Source organism: Solenopsis invicta, chromosome 13, assembly GCF_016802725.1.
Source record: "Solenopsis invicta isolate M01_SB chromosome 13, UNIL_Sinv_3.0, whole genome shotgun sequence".
NCBI lineage: Eukaryota > Metazoa > Arthropoda > Insecta > Hymenoptera > Formicidae > Solenopsis > Solenopsis invicta.
Window position 1 is genome coordinate 13,275,795 of NC_052676.1, and position 16,540 is coordinate 13,292,334.

Here is a 16,540-nt window from a genome sequence, read left to right on the forward strand (position 1 = left end):
TTATTACGATATTTATATTTGTAGTGTTATTTCAAATATTATTTTATTATTCAATACTATTAATCTTTATATTTTACACAAACTGTTTAATTTTTATTAATTTTTTACAATGAGCGCAATTAGTCTTTTGTGTCGTGTTGTATTTAATAACATTTATTTACAGCGGTAACTATCTGCAAGAAAAGAGATAGAGTGAAAATAGAAAACGTCCGACAAAGACAGTTATATCAGGTGTACAGACTTTAGAAAGTGAAATACTTCAACTTTTCACATTTGGCAGCCCTCTGGAATAAGAAGCAGAAAAACGACGGAGAGCGCAGATTTTAGAGAAAGAAGGCTGCAAATTGAGCACACCATGCTATCCCTTCCACCATGCGTAGGATACAATCGAGCTCTTTCGATTGGGTCCACGACTTTCTTTATTTCCCGCAGGATACAGTCGAGCTCTTTCGATTGGGTCCGCGACCTTCTTTATTTCCCGTAGGATACAATCGAGCTCTTTCGATTGGGTTCACGACTCTCTTTATTTCCCGCAGGATACAGTCGAGCTCTTTCGATTGGGTCCGCGACTTTTTTTATTTCCCGTAGGATACAATCGAGCTCTTTCGATTGGGTCCACGACTCTCTTTATTTCCCGCAGGATACAGTCGAGCTCTTTCAATTGGGTCCGCGACCTTTTTTATTTCCCGTAGGATACAATCGAGCTCTTTCGATTGGGTCCACGACTCTCTTTATTTCCCGCAGGATACAGTCGAGCTCTTTCGATTGGGTCCGCGACCTTCTTTATTTCCCGTAGGATACAATCGAGCTCTTTCGATTGGGTCCACGACTCTCTTTATTTCCCGCAGGATACAGTCGAGCTCTTTCGATTGGGTCCGCGACCTTCTTTATTTCCCGTAGGATACAATCGAGCTCTTTCGATTGGGTCCACGACTCTCTTTATTTCCCGCAGGATACAATCGAGCTCTCGCGATTGGGTCCGCGACTCTCCTTATTCCCTGCTGGATACAATCGAACTCTCGTTCGATTGAATTCGCAGTTTTCTTTGCTTCCAGCGGAAACGAAGAATTCCGTTCCTTTTATTAATTCAAACTTTTTCCTTTTGCTTTTCTTTTTTTTCTTCTTTCAAGAAGTTATAATATAAATTTTATTTCCCTTTATAAGAAAGAGAGAACGTAGCCTTAATTCTCAAATTCATTTTAGTGCGTAAGCGAGTCCCTGACCATAAAACTCGAAGAGCCATTAAGAACTGTCGGAATCGCCGAAATAAGAAGCTCCGGAGGCTTGGCGCATCGTTATCGCTCTGCGGAAAATTACGCAATCAGCGAGCAAAAATTTCTGTTTTGCCTAACGCTCTAATTAATTTGAGTACTTCCGACGAACCGACCGACTCATCTCCGCCAGTCTCAAACCCGTCCCCCGAATCACACTCTCTTTCCCCCTGTCGTTATCCTTCCCCCTCTTACTCTCCTGTATCTCATGTAGAACCAGATTTTAAACAACCACCAGGGTCACCGTCTTCTACCTTCGATCCTTTTGCAGAGCCCTTAGCATCTCCTCGGGATTCAACCTTTTCTCCTACAGATTTTCCTCCTACACCTTCCCCCGATTTTTTTCATCGTAATTCCGATTCACCTGTTCGAAGACCTCCGGAAGATCCATATTCCCCCGCGCTAGAGTTTCCCCAAGAAAACCCGCATTCCGATTCATTATTTACTCCCGAACAGGTAGAGAATATAGTAAATGAAAATATTGAAGCGAATCGAAGAGTACTCAATGAATTTGAAGAAATCTTCGACTCGCTCCAAAGCCTACCTGGACAACTAAAAATCCCTTGATCATAAAATACACCTACACATGCACACTTATATCTCGTTAAGCACGAATGTAACCAATTAAAATTTAAGGTATAATTACATTTTTTATTAAGATCATAAGATTTTTCGTCTTTTTATTATATATGTTTTCTACTAACAAAAATGTTATTTGTAAATTAATAATTATTATTTTAGTCATCACCTATCATTGTAATTGGTTATTTCTTTTATTATGTTAAAATTAATTGTAATTCTTAATTTCAATAATTTCTCTTTATTTCAATCACCTCTAATTCCCGCTCCGATAAAATTGCACTTAGTCCGATCCCGCGTAAAAGCGATTCAATTCGTTTACGCAAAATAAGGACTACACGAATGCAAGAGTCTGAATGAGAGTCATAGGTCGTCATCTCGACACCTGACCTACATTCTGACTCACCTGACGCATTCGACTCGTCGCACTCGCCCGGAGACATGTGTGCGAGAGATTAGGCCTGTTCCGTCCTTCCTACGTCGCTCGAATTATTTCCCTAAGTCTCTACCTGCCAACCGACCCGAGAGACTTATTTCGAGAATTCTGGACGTAACAAATACTTCCTCCTTTCTTTGTTTCTTTTCATATTATTTTATTCAAAAGTCTTTACCTTGTCCAACACCTTGTATTCTTTTCTCCATACAATTTAATTTACATTCTATATCTACTTCTATCCTTTATCCTATATTTATTTCTATCCTTTGATCCTACCTTTTTATATTATTTTATTCCTTTTTTTCAATATCTTCATTTTATTTTTAAAAAACTTTACTAAAATACATAATATTCTAATAGAAAAATTTTCATTTTTATGACACAAAATATCAAAATATCAAGTAACGTTTACACATTATTAAAAAAAAACCTGTAATCTGCTGTTTAATTACGTCTTTACTTTATTCATCTTTTATTTAAAAATCTTTACCTTCTCTAACATTTTCAATTCATTTTTCCTTTCAATTTTATTTCTATTCTAAAATCTTTTGATCCTTTCTACTTCCTTCCTTCTTTTTCATATTTTATTCAAAAACCTTTACCTTTTACAACACCTTGAATTCCTACCTCTATTTGATTTTATTTCCAATCAACACTCCTTTGATCCTTCCTTTTTATATTATTCTATTAATATTATTCTATTTATATTATTCTATTACTATTTTTTTTATATTTTCATTTTATTTTTTTTTAAATTTTACCAAAATACATAATAATCTATTAGAAAAATTTTCATTTTTATGACACAAAATATCAAAATATCATATAATATTTGCCCATTAGTAAAAAAAAATCTTTAATCTGGTGTTTAATTGATGTTTTTACTTTATTCATCGTTTATTTAGTAACCTTTACTTTCTCCAACACCTTCAATTCATTTCTCCTTTTAATTTTATTTCCGTTTTAAACTTCTTTGATCCTTCCTGCTTTCTTCTTTCCTTTTCGTATTATTCTATTCAGAAACCTTTATCTTTTTTAACTCCTTCAATTCCTATCTTTATTCAATTTTATTTCCATTCTACACTTCTGTGATCTTTTTTTTTATATTTTTCTATTCCTCTTTTTTTCTATATCATTTCTTATTTTTAAAAAATTTTACTAAAATACATAATATTTTATTACAGAATTTTTTATTTTTATGACACAAAATATCAATATACCATGTAATATTTGCCCATTATTTAAAAAAACTCTTAATCTGATGTTTAATTGATGTCCGTATTTTATTCAACCTTTATTTAAAAATCTTTACCTTCTCCAACACCTTCAATTCATTTTTCTTTTTAATTTTATTTCCATTCTAAACTCTTTTGATCCTTCCTCCTTCCTTCCTTCCTTTTCATATTATGAAATACTATTTCTTTCCTCTTCTCTTCTTTATAATCATTTCACATTTTTAAAAATATTTACTAAAATAGATAAAATTTCATTAGAGAAAAATTTTAAAAATTTATAAATATTTACTAAAATTGATAACAATCTATTAGAGAAATTTTTATTTTTTTTACACAAAATATCAAATATCACATGATATTTACCCATTGTTCCTTTATTTAAAAATCTTTAAATCATTACCTTTTTCACCTTGTTAAATTCCCTTCTCCTTTCTGTATTAGTGCCACTTCAAAACTCTTCTTCCTTCTGTCATTAATTCATTTTTATACTTTTTCTAATCCAACCTCACAATAATAATGTTTATATACAAATGAACATTTTAACAACCATAATGTAATAAATGTTAAACAAAATCGCTATCTGAAAATAAAGTACAATACAAAGTATCAATTCTTTTTAAAGAGAATTTTTACAACCATAAATAAAGACGTTTAATAAAACTTATCTAAAACGATCATGAAATCCTCCAAAGAAAAGGAAAAATCTTTAGACGCAGGAAACAGAACCAATAAATAAATTTGTAATAATTAATTCAATAATAGAATAATATTACACTATTAACCTCTTTGTGCATGTAACAGTTATTATAACTATTACTGTTAACACGATCTTCGCTGTGACAGCCGATCACGAAGTTAGCACAGCGATAGAACCAATCAGCACTTCGGAAAAGCGACAACAATAAATTCGATAATTCGAGAATCGATGCAATACATTTTTTCAGAAAGAGAACAAAATTTACGAAAAATAATTATTTTCATTCTCAGGATCGAATCTGGAAACTCGATCATAGTAGTCAACGTTTTTCCACGCATGCTATGCAGCTAACTAGTAATTCTTCCGTAATGTTATTATAGGTGATAGAAATATTTTATTATTTTCTCGAGAATGCCTGAATAGCCGGTTCTATGGTTTTGCTGTATGAAGTAAATGTTTGAGGCCGGTGTGAAGTTGGCACCCCATTTTTAGAAAATAAACATTTTAATCAGAGTTCCGTTTGCACCCACAATAGTTCTACAGTTCCTGATAGATTAAAACAATAGTTCTGTCGATTTGAGCAAAAAAATTGAATTTTAAAAATATGGGGTGCCAACTTCCCGTAGCACCCCAAGTTATGAAAAAAATAAATTAAATCACAAAATCCTATAGTTCTCGAAGAGTTCTATAGTTCTTGATAAATTTTAAGAATAGTTCTGCATATTTAATATTTTTAAACAATTTTTTAATCTGACCGCTGGCACCCCAAGTTACGAAAAAAATAAATTAAATCACAAAATCTTATAGTTCTCGAAGAGTTCTATAGTTCTTGATAAGTTTTAAAATTAGTTCTGCATATTTAATAGTTCTAACAATTTTTAAAAATCCAAACGAAGACATCTTATCATAAGAGTAAAGTACTATTTTAATGCGAGTTCTGGATCGCTCTTTGGCATTTTCCGACAGTTCTGCGATAGTTCTAAAGCTTTTTATAGGATTTGTAAACAGTTCCAGCGTTTACTTATTATTAAACAATTTTTAAACCTAAATTCTGGCACCCCACACAAGAGTAAAGTACCATTTTAATACGAGTTCTGTGCGGCTCTATGGCATCTTCCGATAGTTCTGCGATAGTTCTAAAGCTTTTTATAGGTTTCGTGTAGAGTTCCGGCGTTTACATATTTTTAAACAATATTTAAACCTAAACTCTGGCACCCCACACAAGAGTAAAGTACCATTTTAATGCGAATTCTGGATCGCTCTTTGGCATTTTCCGATAGTTTTGCGATAATTCTAAAGCTTTTTATAGATTCTGTCAAGAGTTCCGGCGTTTACATATCTTTAAACAATTTTTAAACCAAAATTCTGGCACTCGACACAAGAGTAAAGTACCATTTTAATGCGAGTTCTGGGCGGCTCTATGGCATTTTCCGATAGTTCTGCGATAGTTCTAAAGCTTTTTATAGGTTTCGTGTAGAGTTCCGGCGTTTACATATTTTTAAACAATATTTAAACCTAAACTCTGGCACCCCACACAAGAGTAAAGTACCATTTTAATGCGAGTTCTGGATCGCTCTTTGGCATTTTCCGAAAGTTCTGCGATAGTTCTAAAGCTTTTTATAGGATTTGTAAACAGTTCCAGCGTTTACTTATTATTAAACAATTTTTAAATCTAAATTCTGGCACCCCACACAAGAGTAAAGTACCATTTTAATACGAGTTCTGTGCGGCTCTATGGCATTTTCCGATAGTTCTGCGATAGTTCTAAAGCTTTTTATAGGTTTCGTGTAGAGTTCCGGCGTTTACATATTTTTAAACAATATTTAAACCTAAACTCTGGCACCCCACACAAGAGTAAAGTACCATTTTAATGCGAGTTCAGGATCGCTCTTTGGCATTTTCCGATAGTTCTGCGATAATTCTAAAGCTTTTTATAGATTCTGTCAAGAGTTCCGGCGTTTACATATCTTTAAACAATTTTTAAACCAAAATTCTGGCACTCGACACAAGAGTAAAGTACCATTTTAATGCGAGTTCTGGGCGGCTCTATGGCATTTTCCGATAGTTCTGCGATAGTTCTAAAGCTTTTTATAGGTTTCGTGTAGAGTTCCGGCGTTTACATATTTTTAAACAATATTTAAACCTAAACTCTGGCACCCCACACAAGAGTAAAGTACCATTTTAATGCGAGTTCTGGATCGCTCTTTGGCATTTTCCGATAGTTCTGCGATAATTCTAAAGCTTTTTATAGATTCTGTCAAGAGTTCCGGCGTTTACATATCTTTAAACAATTTTTAAACCAAAATTCTGGCACTCGACACAAGAGTAAAGTACCATTTTAATGCGAGTTCTGGGCGGCTCTATGGCATCATCCGATAGTTCTGCGATAGTTCTAAAGCTTTTTATAGAAGAATTTCTCATAATATCGTTATTTGGGGACAAAATTGAGTTGAAAAAAAATCTAAAGGATTACTCAAACTACCCAAAATGAAGGACTGTTTTTTACCATAAAGGACATAGAATCACTGTAATAATACGATAAAATTAAGATTGTGCTCATCATATGATTTTTATATGAAAACTTGTCTTAGTATAATAAGTAATATACATATAATATACCTCTTCAATTTTTTTTCTTTGAACGACGACTGCAAAATCATATGCATACGTAGAGCATAATGTGAAACGTTTCCTTGGCTCGGATATCGACGATTCGAAAAGCCGTCTCGATCTCGAAATACGATAAACTTACGATAAACCGATTAACTTAATTTACAACATCGGCCGCTCGGCTAAAAATCAATTGATGTCGCCGCTTAAACTTAAGGCAATCTGAATGTAATGCTCGTTAATTTGGAGATTTCATCGCAACGGCGCAACATGGTCGATTTTCAACAACCGTCATAATTTCTTAACAGTGATCTCCTAAGAGTAGGCGATCGTAGATTTACAATTGCCTGATAGACGGCTGTTCATTCGCTGTAAAGTTCCGCATTTGGGAATACAGATGAGTAAGAAACGGATACGTTGTAGCGATATCAAAGCGCGAATAATCAGCCTACAATAAAATGTAATTATGCAATCGGCAAATTGCGTCATCGCGTGGTGGCGTATTTATGGGCCGGAATGTGTGTTGTTTTCAATTTTTTTAAGTGTCTGCGGCGAACTCGTCGGGCCTGCTCGTTTATTAATAAACGAGACATCTTATTCACGCGGCCAAGGACGTGGCCTTTAGATTCGTACAAACAGACCGATCAAAAAGCGGTTATGATTTATTGTTGCGAGAAATCGCGCGCGATTCTTGCCAAATAAGAAAACAAGAGAACGTTAATTAATTGGACGTGCTAAACGTCGGGACGGCTGCGGCAGAGGCACGCCGCATCCGTGCGAGACGGCCGGGCTGTCGACGTGAAGTCGATATTGGCTTTCGAATAAGATGGACCGTATTGTAGTCTTGGATGAGTGTAGCGTCGACCGCGATCGGGGAATGGGACGATAAATTTTATTAAGACGATTCATGATAACCATCGGTTATATTGGAAAATAGAATTACGATTTTTAATAATTAATTAAAATTATGTCTTGACATAAAGTAACAATCCCAAGAATTGAAGCTGTATTGCCATGATGACATAATTTTAATTAATTAATAAAAATCGTAATTCTATTTACATTATTTTTCAAACAAATCTTTGTATCCGAGTAAACTTTTTTATGCAATTAAAATTTAAAACAGTACGCGACCAACCGTGGTATCCCGTATATCGCCCGTATAGGCGCAATATTTATTAACTTTCTATTCAATTATCTTAATTTCGGTAACAAATTTAATGAATAGTATATTAAGTTGGTACAATATGAATTAAGATAATTAATTAAATATAGATATCACGTATACATTTACACGTATTGTCGAAATTAAAACAATTTAATAGAAAGTTACTTGTTAGTATGCGTGTCAAGTGTTCGGTGTAAATTAGGTCATTATGAACACAGAACGGGCGAAAGAAAACCGGAGAGGAATCTATCGCGACGGGAAAGACATGAAATTCCCGTTATTCACGATGTTAGAGAAAGAAAGAGAGAAGCAGAAGAGAAGCGTCAAAGAAATTTATGTTTTCACTGGTCTAGATTAGCAAAGACGAGTGTTCCTTTCAACGTCGTGCTCGCGATCGAACGAGGAAAGGCCATTCGGCGATAAAGAAATAAAGAGAGAAGGAATTAAGGAGACGAGGTGAACGTCGTAATTTGTAACGTTCATGGCCGGGAGACGACCCTGATGTTGACAGATTTGCTCGTACGGGCGTCGATTAAACGGAACTTCGCCGATTTTTAGAACAAGTTTCCAGCATTATCGAGCAGGCCCGACGAGTTCGCCGCAGACACTTAAAAAAATTGAAAACAACACACATTCCGGCCCATAAATACGCCACCACGGGATGACGCAATTTGCCGATTGCATAATTACATTTTATTGTAGGCTGATTATTCGCGCTTTGATATCGCTACAACGTATCCGTTTCTTACTCATCTGTATTCCCAAATGCGGAACTTTACAGCGAATGAACAGCCGTCTATCAGGCAATTGTAAATCTACGATCGCCTACTCTTAGGAGATCACTGTTAAGAAATTATGACGGTTGTTGAAAATCGACCATGTTGCGCCGTTGCAATGAAATCTCCAAATTAACGAGCATTACATTCAGATTGCCTTAAGTTTAAGCGGCGACATCAATTGATTTTTAGCCGAGCGGCCGATGTTGTAAATTAAGTTAATCGGTTTATCGTAAGTTTATCGTATTTCGAGATCGAGACGGCTTTTCGAATCGTCGATATCCGAGTCAAGGAAACGTTTCACATTATGCTCTATGTATGCATATGATTTTACAGTCGTCGTTCAAAGAAAAAAAATTGAAGAGGTATATTATATGTATATTACTTATTATACTAAGACAAGTTTTCAAAATAAAAATCATATGATGAGCACAATCTTAATTTTATCGTATTATTACAGTGATTCTATGTCCTTTATTGTAAAAAACAGTCCTTCATTTTGGGTAGTTTGAGTAATCCTTTAGATTTTTTTTCAACTCAATTTTGTCCCCAAATAACGATATTATGAGAAATTCTTTTTTAATTAGCGTTCTAATGTCTAGTGCTGTATTGTAATAATAAACGAATTTTATTATGGAAACAACTGAAACAACTGACAAATTTAGTTTTATTACTAATAAATATAATTTGTTTCGTCTTTTGTTAGTTTTGCAATTTTCTTTTTATTAGAATTATTTAGATCCATTTTTATTTTTCATTATTTCGAACCTATTTGAGGATTTAAACCAAGAGTCTTCTATTGAAATAGTTTCAAACTATCAGAAAATTACGCAATCTTAGTTTGGTATTGAAATAAATTAAAATTGCAAACAGGATTATTTTTACGTATTTTATCATATTGTAATTACGGTATAAAACGTGATGGAAAATTTTGACTGTAATCTAAATTAAATATATTGTTAGGACTTTCAGACCTCAAAAGAAATTTTTAGTGTCGACTATGGTTAATAAGATACTCATGATTAAATGCGGGTAAATTGCGGAAAAGCTGCAAATTTGATTATTGCGTTTGTCAATTATTTTTTAATTACGTTCACTTAAATTTAAAGGTTTTTTAGATCGCTGAATACACAAATCTGATGATCAAAATTGACAAATTTAAAATGATGAATTCAATAAGGCGGATGTAAAAACTCAGGAAATGTCCGGGTTCTGATGTTTTGATATTCGCCATATTGAATTTACCGTCTTGAATTTGTTAATTTTGATACTAGATTTGTATTCGGCGACCTAAAAAACCCTCAAGTTTAAATAAACATACTTAATTGAAAATTAATAGGCAAATTGTCAATGATCTAATTTACTCCACATTTAATCATGAATATCTTGTTAATCATAACTAATACCAAACATTCCTTTTAAGGATTAAAAGTCTTAACAACATCCTTAATTTTCTACAATCAAAATTCTTCTGCATGTCAAATATACAGAGAAAAGTTATATTTAATTTGACAAAATTGTTTCTTTAAATTTGATCATTTTTAAATTAAAAAATTTAAACATTTTAACATTTAAATTGTCAAAGCCGAAGCAAGGCGAAATGACGGGATCAGCCCTGCCTTATGTTTTAGTCGCGGATAAAGCATTTCCACTAACGACTTATATGATGAGACCATATCCGCGAAGTAGAAAACTAGATATTGGGAAAAATGTATTCAATTATTAAAAAAACTGGACAAAATACGTTCGAACCGGTCGATTCGCGGATGTTATTCGCATATACTCTGTCTAAAGTTGGAATACTATAGAATGCTCTAGAAAAGAAAGTTTTTCCAAAATATATCATGAAACACATCAATTTTCAATTTTAGATACGATTTAATCAAAAATACCTCACATTTGCCTTGTTACGTAAGTAAATCTTTTAATAAAAATGACAATGATATAATTTTTTTTGAAAGTATGAATCTTTAGCTTTAAAACGCCGTATTGTAAAGTCTTTAAAAATTGTTTTTTGTTGCAACAAATTGATTTTTTCTTTAAAGTGGATTTTTAGATGCTCAAAAATACCTTATATTCTCCATGTTACATAATTATACTTTTTAAAAGAAATAACATTGCCAAATTTTATTTTGAAAGTGTGACTCTTTAGCTTTAAAACGCCGTATTTGAAAGTCCTTAAAAGTTTTTTGTTGCGAAGATATGATTTTTCGAAGGAAAAGTGAATTTTTGACGCAATTTTCTCATTCTTGCTTAATGATTTTTCCTTTATAACTTCACAATAAATTATTTTTCTGCAATGCCGATTGTGCAGTCACACTCCTGAGATTCTGAACTTTCATTTAAAAAAAATTGTTGAAAAATATTAATTATAATCAAAGTTATAGCTTCTCAAATTTGAAAAAGTCTCTCAGTCCCGAAAATGTGTTTCCGTATTTTACAGGATCGGTGTGTTTAAAGGTTAATACTTGTACTTGATAGACTGCTGCACGTCCTAAAATCGAAGACAGACTATTACATAACCCTGATTACGTCCAGTGTGCACAATCCATAAATATAAAATTATTTCAATGACTAATAATAACATGGTGGCAATTGCATTATACTTACACAGATTTTACTTAAACGTCATCAAGAAACTTCATCTGCTGGTAAAAACGGAATAAACTTTTCCTTTTTAAGGATTCATTTATAGCAGCAGACCCACTTGGGATATATTCATTTTTTTTTTTTTTTTGGCGAGGCACCAAATAATGTTCAGTGGGAAAAACTTAATTTTCGTCACTGTGTTTTCGTTTATTTATTTGTTTTGAGAATTACCACTTACAGTGCGTTTCTTCTACTATATTATCGCGTTACACTATCACGTTAACTACAGTTGCGCGGTCCGAGTATTCTCGCTGAGCGAGAGGGCTACGACGTCATGCGACGATCGTCCTTTGTTATCGGCTCGGGAGCGTATTTCGCCCCGAGTTCGTATTAGAGGTACGACTCTTCGCTTGGTTATCGAATAGGCGAGCTCGCGGAAGCACGGCAGGGAGAGCGAACACTTGATTGCTACCGCGACGAAGTCGGAACTGAAAAAGGTAACGGAGAGCCTTCCAGACCCTTATTTATTAATTCAGGAATCGCCACGTTCTCACCCCACTTGGTTCCGATTTCCGAGATCCTCGCCCGATTGGGCGATTCGGATGTTCGGTTTCCAAGCGCAGCGAATAAAGACGATCGGCCGACGAACGATTGCCGACGGTCCCAGGACTAGTGACGCCGATATTGTCACAGGACAATTATTTACAATCGCCCTGCAATTGTAATATCGGCGCCGCATCGTTTAGACGATGTTTATGGCTGGGTGATAACCGCGTGCGACCCGGAAAGATTCGAACCCGTCCAAGCTTCGCTTCTTTGTTTATTTGTGTCCCTTTTTTGCTGCTTTGTTATGCCGCGTCATCCGACCGTCGCCTATTCGATGTGATGCACGTATTGCATCCGCATATGTGTGCGCGATGTGCATTTCTCGTCGTTACATCATGTATTATATTTTTTTTATTTTTCTGAATTTTTCTTTCAATGAAATATGAGATGATATATATTACACAATTTATTACATATAAGTAATCACATAAGGAATTTGAAAATAAAGAACCAAATATGATTCTTGAACACAATATTAATATTTTTCTTATACAATTTTGACAAATTTTTTTAAGATATTGCAAATCCATGCAGAAATTGTTATACAAATTTCCGATAATACCTCTATTGTCACAATAATAATGTAATTTACAGAGTTATATGAGTTAATTTTTTAATCAAGTTAACAATAAAATTTTAACTGAGATCGAGCCGCCGGTATGTTAAGATCATACACAATATTATGTTATTGCACTTCCTCAACTCTGCTCAACATCCTTATAATCTCATTGCATTAATAACGTAATCTGACAACACAATAAACTAGAAAAAGATGATTGCTAATTAGATTAAAACACTGCTGTTTTGTACGTTGCCGTCCGCTTGAGAGAAACGCACGTCGTAACCCCACGCGTTTTCCGCGGAAGGAATGCGTCGAGGAATACGTGGTCGAGAATCACTGGACTTCTCTAAATTTCCTTTTATCTCACTTTATTTAGCAGTCACCGGGTTACAATTTTGCCAGGTTGAAACGGCGTGGGGAACGTGGACCTTCTTATACAAGAATCGATCGAGATCTGTAACGTGAGGCGTGACTATGCAAGTCAAAGGCGTAATGCCGCAGCGAGCGCGCCCTGTCGAGCGCCGCAAATGCGCTAGTTACCTTTTCCTTTGGGGATAAGATGGCGAAACCCTAGCGCCACTTTCAAGTGGTTAATGTACAGTTCGTGCCAGGTATGCCTGGGGTCCGATTCTAGGGTCCACGTTTTGTTCATAGATGTTTTTACGTTCATGACTATTATAAACAGATGCTGCGTCAATGATCATAAATGTATCGTAGTGTTAGTAAATTATGTTTTGACAGCCGGCCGATGTAACCTCAGTTTTGATCGGTGAAATCTCCAAAATATTCCAAAGCTTAATTGAAAAGAAATGGATCGAAGCCTTTGATATATCAGATAAGTTGTAGTTTTAAAAATAAAAAGTGTTATTATTTGACAATAAGAAAATATACTTTGTGAGCTGTTTTTCTAACAATTACAGGTAATAATAAGACTTGGTGCAAGACATTACCGTATTCTTTAATAAATGTAAGGATAGTCAACAACGGAGTGTTTGTGACAATAATTATCAAAGGCTTTGATCCGCTTCCTTTTAATTAAGCTTTGGAATATTTTTGAGATTTCACCGATCAAAACTGAGGTTACATCCGCCGACTGTCAAAACACATAATTTACTAACACTACGATACATTCATGATCGCTAACGCAGCATCCGCTTATAATAGTCATAAACGTAAAAACAATTAAGAACAAAACGTGGACCCTAGAATCGGACCCCAGGCATACCTGGCACTTACTGTACATACGCAGTGAAACTATAGTATTGAACAACGCCGCCCCCGTTGAAAGGCTAAGCTTTCAACAAATGCTTATAATTAAATCGCGTGTCTTTATGACTGCACGAAGGAACTCTGGTGAGTATGGCGCTAATTGTAGGAAGCGGTGATCTAAACAACTTACGTTAGATTACAAACTCGTTCGGTGCGGATACAATGTAGCAGTTACTTAATTAATTCTAAATAATTAGATTTAGCAAACAAATTTTTTTTTTTTACAAATTTATATTAATATCGCAAACCTGGAAAAAGGCCTGACGAAAGAGCCCTTGAAGGTGTGAACAGTCGCGGTGCGCGCAACGTTGTCGGGACCAGGATGAACGTCCTGGACGCGATCAATCGCCCATTGCAGTGGGGCTAAATTTTGCTGCTTGATGAGGACGTGTTGACCAGGCTCTAGTTGAATGCCCTTGTTGCTCTTCCATTTGTTTCGTTCTTGCAAAGAATGCAAATATTCCGCGCTCCATCTTCGCCAAAAGTTCTGTCTGAGCTGTTCTACTCTTTGCCAGCGGACTAACCTGTTTTCATTGACGTCAGTCAGGTCAGGCTGAGGTAGTCTGTTAAGGGTGGTGCCGACTAGGAAGTGTCCGAGAAAAATATATGACATGTTGTTCGGATCTTCACTTAACGGAGTAATCGGCCGCGAGTTAAGAATCGCTTCTATTTCGTACAATACGGTGGATATTTCCTCAAATGTTAAATGAGCCCTGCCAACGATACGCGACATATGAAGTTTCGTCAATTTAACCGCCGCTTCCCACAGTCCGCCGAAGTGCGGCGCGTTTGGGGGAATAAAATTCCAAATGATTCCCTAGTGGCTCAAAAACCGCTCGAGGTCGGCCTGTGTCTGCTGACTTAAATAGAACTTGTACATTTCCTTGAGCTGTCTCTGAGCTCCCACGAAAGTGGTGCCGTTATCTGAATACATATTAGAGGGTCGACTTCGTCGAGCAATGAAACGCTTGAACGCTCTGAGGAAAGCGTCAGTGGTTAGATCACTGACTAACTCAATATGAATTGCCTTAGTGGCAAAGTAAACAAAAACGGCAATGTAGGACTTGTGATTACGTGCATTATGCCTTTTGCCTTCTCGCAATATAACCGGGCCGACGTAATCTACTCCGCAGTGGTAGAAGGGTCGAGAGACAGTGACTCGACTGGTAGGCAAAGAGCCCATAATCGCTTCCGAGTGGCGCGGTTTCTTTAAAGCATGTTATGCATTCTTGATAAACTTTCTAACACTTTATCTCAATGACAGTGTCATTGAGATAAAGTGTTAGAAACCAAAACGCTCTCGGACCGAAGCCATGGTAGCTTGGACGCCTGCATGCATATTTCGCGCGTGTTCATGCTCTACCACGAGTCGAGTTAAGTCGTGTTTGCGAGGTAGCAGTATAGGATGGCTCGTGTCGAACTGTAAGGTAGAATTGCGCAGCCTTCCGCCCACTCTCATTAAACCCCCTTTGTCCAAGAATGGGGAAAGAGAAAGAAGTCTACTGGCGGAACAAATAACCTTTCTTTCACTCAACGCTTTGTATTCAGAAGAAAAGAACCCGCCTCTGGACAGATTTGCATATGATATCCGAAGCACGAGATATTTCGAGGGGAAGGACAACGAGGGTTGGTGCGTCAGGTCTATATCTTTTAATCCGCCTAAAAAAAAAACATTAAAAATGTAAAAAAAACGTCAAGTATATTTTTTTAAATAAAAAACCAAACTAAACCAAATCAAAATTGCAATGAATGAAATTAAATATAATACCATCAAAAAGAAGTGAAATCAAAAATATTGAAAGTATATTTATTACCGATGGGGTGGGAATCTTTTGACCACGTTGCGATTGACCACTAGCTACTTACAGTGAAAAAACTCTAAGCACCGGTCACTTTAAATGACTGTGATCAATCACAATGTGGCCTAACGGGACACTTCCGTACCAATGAGCAGCAAATTATGTGACAGATAAAATCAAAGATGGGCAAAATCTCTAGCAGCAGCATACTTAACGCGCCCGTTTTTTTTTATATAACTAATACCGTTAACATTATCTTTTATAATGATTTAGTAATAACGTTATAAATTTTTATAACAATAATAATTATTTAGAACTTAACAAGTACTGTTTTATTATTTTTTGTAATGCTCTAGTAAATCACGAGATTTTTAAATTACATTATTTGACGATTGATATTAAATGTAATGATAAATATTGTAAAAATTTAAACTAAACTATTCTGTACATTCAACAAGCTTATCTTTATGTTAAACTTATCTAATAATTTTTCTAATAATTTTTTAGCATACTGCATTTTATAACATCATTTTTACTAAAATTTGGATTAATTATGTTAAATATTAATGTTATTATTAGAACTATGTTCCAATCAATGCCAGTACTGAAAATTAATTTAATCATTATTTAACAAGTCTTGTAAATAATGATTAAAGTGTAGGTTATATTTTAAATTAATATGTATATATGTATATGCACATGCGTGTGATGTAAGTCAACATACACGCACACATACACACACAGCTCATTTTACTATTGTTACTCCTTAAATAACAAGGAAAATAAAATGACCATTTTATGTCTAAATTGAAAAGATATTCATTCTTAAACTTTATTATGGTAACAATAGAAGTTATTATTGACATAACATTTCTATTTTTTAAGTGGATTATATTGCTTTATACAAAATACAAAATTTCGTATTGAATACAAAGTTTAAATA

General features: G+C 34.9%; 1 protein-coding gene across 1 annotated transcript; it reads right to left on the reverse strand.

Annotated features, from left to right (window-relative positions):
* Positions 1–14,027: 14,027 nt before the first annotated feature.
* Positions 14,028–14,981, reverse strand: LOC105198989. Its single transcript, XM_011165865.3, has 2 exons — positions 14,632–14,981; positions 14,028–14,511 (listed from the first exon to the last, which is right to left on the reverse strand). Exons 1-2 carry the CDS (start codon positions 14,979–14,981, stop codon positions 14,028–14,030), a joined length of 834 nt encoding a protein of 277 aa, XP_011164167.3.
* Between the last annotated feature and the right edge of the window lie 1,559 nt (positions 14,982–16,540).

Excerpts from the sequence above, each read along its gene's own strand:
- LOC105198989 (XM_011165865.3), bottom strand. The coding sequence starts at position 14,981 with ATGGGCTCTTTGCCTACCAGTCGAGTCACTGTCTCTCGACCCTTCTAC. Across the intron at positions 14,512-14,631 it reads ACACAGGCCGACCTCGAGCG|GGCTCATTTAACATTTGAGG; the intron begins GTTTTTGAGCCA and ends TATCGTTGGCAG.